This window comes from Manis javanica, chromosome 11 (assembly GCF_040802235.1).
Source record: "Manis javanica isolate MJ-LG chromosome 11, MJ_LKY, whole genome shotgun sequence".
Classification (NCBI taxonomy): domain Eukaryota; kingdom Metazoa; phylum Chordata; class Mammalia; order Pholidota; family Manidae; genus Manis; species Manis javanica.
This window is the reverse complement of record NC_133166.1, coordinates 47,298,154-47,303,095: the sequence shown is the minus strand read 5'-3', so window position 1 is coordinate 47,303,095 and position 4,942 is coordinate 47,298,154. Positions and strand designations below refer to the sequence as shown.

General features: G+C 42.7%; 1 protein-coding gene across 1 annotated transcript; it reads right to left on the bottom strand.

Annotated features, from left to right (window-relative positions):
* Positions 1 to 1,564: 1,564 nt before the first annotated feature.
* FIBIN (fin bud initiation factor homolog) lies at positions 1,565 to 3,639 on the bottom strand. Its single transcript, XM_017672653.3, has one exon. It carries the CDS (start codon positions 3,200 to 3,202, stop codon positions 2,564 to 2,566), a length of 639 nt encoding a protein of 212 aa, XP_017528142.1. The 5' UTR covers positions 3,203 to 3,639; the 3' UTR covers positions 1,565 to 2,563.
* Between the last annotated feature and the right edge of the window lie 1,303 nt (positions 3,640 to 4,942).

Here is a 4,942-nt window from a genome sequence, read left to right as displayed (position 1 = left end):
AAAATAAATAAAGAGAATTTGTCACCATGTGACTAAGGAGGAAAGATCTGAACCCCACTGTACAAGGATCTGGGAAAGCTGCATGATACTAGCCTCTGGGTTGACAGTCCAGGGGCTTCTTCTCCCCACCTAGAAGTTCCCATTTACCCTCTGGGTCTATTTAGACAAGACTGTGGGATTACTGGCTGTACATCTAGCCTTAAATGGATGATTCAATGTCAGATAATTTTGTTCTGGTTTTGTAGGAATCACAGAATGTTACCACTGGAAAGAGCCTTGTACATACTCTTATTTCAGGACTTTCAAATGTGCAGCAGATGTGTCACCACTCCCCGTTCTGATTCCGTGACAGGCATCTCCACTTGGGGACAGCACTTTTTCCTTCTGTGTCTTTTAACTCCTTCTTAACATAATATGATATGCAAACATTACCAATGGATTGATTGCAATTATCATGCATGAAGAAACCAGTTTTCCATCCATATCACATGCCTAATAGTCTTCTATTACAGCTGGGAAAATCAAGGAGATGATATTTAATAGGTCTGTGAATTCACTTGAGCACTGTGATGTGAGTGATATGAAAATTTTGAGATACGAGGGGCTGTGACTACAAATTACAATCATTCAACCACCAAATATCTCTTTTGCCTCTGCTGTTATCTTTCTCTCATGGAATAAAGAAGAAACCCCTTTTAAATGATCTTTTATCTTCTTCCCACACACCAATGTAGTAGCAGCTAAAAGCAGGCCCTTTGGTTATGAAATTATAAATGAGTATTTTAAATATTATTTCATATGTTGTCCTTCTTTATTTTAAACAGTGAGGTAGTGATGCAAAGATTCATGCCTCAGGCCATTCCCTCTCATCTGTCAGCTTCCTTGAAAAAAACAGTTAGGAAAGTTCTGTACTTAAACTGAAGAGACTGGAGCTGTTACAACTAGCTAAGGATCAGCTACTTTTTGGGCATCTGTAATAGGAGGATACTGGACATTTCATAGGAATAGAAAGCTATGTATTCCTCATACATGGGAGAGAAAAAACTGGCTCACTATTGAAGAGCAGATTATGAACATTTATTTATTTTCCTGCGTATGTGTATCTGTGCGTCTGTGTGAAAGGAAAGCATACTTAAAGTGAGGGTGAAAATTGGTTGGGGAATGATATGAAATAAAGTGCATTTCTACCTTTTTGAACCATGCATTAAATAACAGAGAACTGGCTTCAAAATTATTAAAGATTATTATAGTTACTATAACTTAGCATTATGAGGGTAAATAAGGTACACTCTTGTCATACACTTTTCCAATTGATTCTACAGGAAAAGCTGGAGAAAATTGGAGTTTTAGGCAGATCAGCAGAGATAAAGTTCTGGAATGGCTTCTTTCCTTTTGAGAGTGGTAAGGGTGGCCAGGGAAGGGAGGATTGTCAAATATGTAGCTATCTCTCTGCCACCTTTACCTTTACTCCAAGTAAAGTGGCTTAAATCCCATCCTATGCTTTCCTTTTGCATTGGCTCCTATTTACAATATGAAAGTTATGGATACAAATGAGAAAATAAGCCAGTATTATAAGAGCATATTTATTGGCTGAGTAATAGAACTTAATTAAGGTGTTATTAGATTTAGAATTCCCTCTACTTAAAGTACAAGTTTCCAATAAGCAAACAGAAGCAAAACCCCCAATGAGAAAGAAAACATTGGTAACTTAAATCCTAGGCATTTGAGAGTGTGTTCAAACAACCTATTTCTTTGTAATGGGTTGTAGCACTGATGACACAGTGCTACAGACACAATGAGAGACATAGAAACTCAGCATATCAACATGGGTGTGGAACCACCACAAAACTAGCTTAGACTTCTTAAATGTGGCCATTTTAACATACACACACCCACAGAGACACCTCAGACATCTCCCTGTAAAGGATGATTTGTTTACAATTTTTAGCCAGTACTCTTACCAAAACAAAAATAAAAACAAAAACAAAAAACCCACAAAATAAACAAAAAGCTAAAAACAAAACCTTGGAGACCATGGTTAATAAATAAAAGAGAAAAGGAGAAGGAGAAACTTCCATCCTCTGGCAAGCCTGCAGAGCAGCGCCTTGGACCTCATCTGATAACAGGCAATTTTGACAGCTTGCAGAGCCCAAGAGAGAAGGCTGAGGGTGGAACGGAGCTATGCCTTATGTTTCCTGGATGATTTCACATAATCTCCAGGGTAGGGAAGTTTAAGCTGTCCCTACTGCATCAACTGTGTCCTTCTAGATATGAATGAAACAGGTGTCTCTGCAGAGTTATAAACCCTTCAGGAAATGTGGGAGGCATGGCTTTAAATTCTTTCCAGATAATAAATCAATAGCAATAACATAAATAAAGTACAAAATCCACATCACTCAACTCTCACTTCTTCCTTTTAAAAGATCATGTCAGATCATTCTCCAAGTGCAAATCCAGATATAAAAAAATAATAAGAATAAGGGAAATATTAGCCCCATCTTCTGTCTCCCACCCTCTACAAGGGGCCTTACTCGATGCCCTCTCCAGGAGGTATGCCTTCCACCTACACTTTCAGATAATCATTTTTCAGCCGACCTAGTCGGGTCCCATGGCTCCTGATGGTGAGAGCCAGCAGCTCGTATTTGTCCCTGAGCCCCATAGAGATGTCCAGCGTCTCCTTCAGCAGGGACCTGGTGTGGACCAGCATCCCCAAGAAGTCCTCGTTGAGCCTGCTCTCTTGCCGGCTGTCCTGTTCCTGGCCCTGCTTGAACTTGCTTTCCAGCTCAGTGAGGGACTTGTCCGAGTTGGAGTAGGCATCCCCGATCTGGTGGGACTCCCGCCGCAGGTACTTGCCGTAGCTCTCTTCCCCGTCCAGGTCGTAGGAGATGCTCTTACCGATGCCCTCTAGCACGCGCCCAGCGTCCTCCACCTGGCGGCCCAGCACGGTGAACTCCTCCCGCAGGGTGAGGCTCAGAAGACCGCTGGCAGGGCTCCCCTCCCCTTGGGAGCAGCGCCGGTGGTGGTCACTCACCCTGAAGAGCAGCTGGCATTTCTCTGGGTCGTCGTTCTCCTCATAGTCCCCATCGGGCACGAAGTAGTGGTGCAGAGTCCCATTGGACATCTCCGGGTAGAGAGGGCCATCAAAGTAGCCCTGGCACAGGTGGCAGAAGAAACCTACCCAGAGGAACTTCAGAAACACCATCCTGGATATCTAGGATGACCGGGGACCCCTGGAGAAGATTTTTCACCCAGGCACGAGGAAGGGGGTCCCCTTGGGAGTCAGCGCCTCCCTGAGACGACGTCAGCCTCGGTCCCAACCTGCTTGCTGCACCCTGGCCCTCCCTCCCCAGCAGGCTTCATGTGGCTGTGACACCGGCGCCTGGGAAGCAAGGCTGCAGAGCGCACGATGCACCTTCGCGCTGTGCTCCTGGAGCTCAGCCGGCTTTTTCCTGGCGGAGTCACTGGCCGGAGCTGCTCCCAGGCCCTGGCAGGACGCGGGCTCTGTTGCCCCCCTCTCCCCCACGGAGTTCCTCCTTGCTCCTGGGAGATGGAGTCTGTAGCTGGAGAGAAAGGCTCTCGCCCTCCGATACTGTTTCAACTCCTGGACTGGGTGGGAATGTGGAGTTTTCCTTTGGCTAATGATATCCTGAGGATCTCTCTGCTCTCAAATTACAGCTGGTTTCGTCACTTGGAAGCCAGGGAACAAGTTTGGAAAGAAACCTCTCACCAGGTCTCTGTTATTAAAGGTACAGGGCCTCTTTTTAAAGATTGGAAGGGAGACCTTGCAAAAGGCAATTTAGCTTGAAGGAGAAAATAGGGAAAGGATAAGTAATCTTTTCCACATCGGAAAGACTGGTTTGCTACTGACATATTGAGGGGAACAGTGATTATCCTGGAGAAATGCCATTTCATATTTTTAAATGAGTACTGTTTAGATTGGATTTGCTGAGTTTATCTACTTTTATCACTGAAACGTTTGTGACTTTGAAGGCACATTTGAAGGTAGGAAATGACAGCCTAATTTGTGATTTTATTTATAATTAAGATTTATAATAGCAATACTTTGGAAGCAACAATAATAACAAACTGATTAATGCATGGCTGCTGGTATGTACAGTAACAAAAGCTGAAAAATGGAATATTACCAGTTTAATTATTAAATGGACAACTGAGATAATAATTTATGAAAATCCGGGCATGCTAAGTTTCTCCATTGCATCTTTAGCCCAACACCTTTACAGCTATTGCCTTTTTTTGGCATATGTAAAAGTTTTGGAGGAATACTGTTATCCCCATTTTCTAGATGGAGAAATCAAGGAACATAATGTGAAGCCAACTGTTTATAGTCATGAAGTTAGATTGTAGTGGAGCCAGCACTCATCAAGTCAAAGGGTCTTTTAACTTAATTTAGAGAAACAGCTTTGTGTTGCTTTTTCCACCAGGCCATTTTAATTTCTGATTTATGAATTGATTAACAAATTGCCATCCATCAGTCTATTTCATTTGTCCAACAAATGTTTATTGAGCATTTACTATAAGCCAGAGTCTTGTTAAGGTACTGCAAATAGAGCAGTGAACAAAAATAGAGACAAATACTTGCCTTCCTGGAGCTTACATTCTGAGAAATTGAGAGAGAATTAAATTAATATTAATAAATAAGGCTTATTGTATGTTGGACAGCAATAGGGTTGTGGAGAAAAGACAAAAGGGATGGGAAAGTGGAGACAGCATTCCTATTTCAATGTTGTTTCCTCTTTCTACCTTGAAATGTAACTGAAATACTCATGTGTTTGCCTATGTTTATACTTACCTCCCTCTCCAAGTCATAAGGGGCTGGTGTCATTGAGAGCCCAGTGCCACACAGTTCTGTGCCGTCACACTTGTTGCCATCACTTTCGCTAACATAAACAACTGAGACTTCTGGACAATGAGAAATCCAGTT

Coding starts and splice junctions, on each gene's coding strand:
- FIBIN (XM_017672653.3), bottom strand. CDS start 3,202: ATGGTGTTTCTGAAGTTCCTCTGGGTAGGTTTCTTCTGCCACCTGTGC.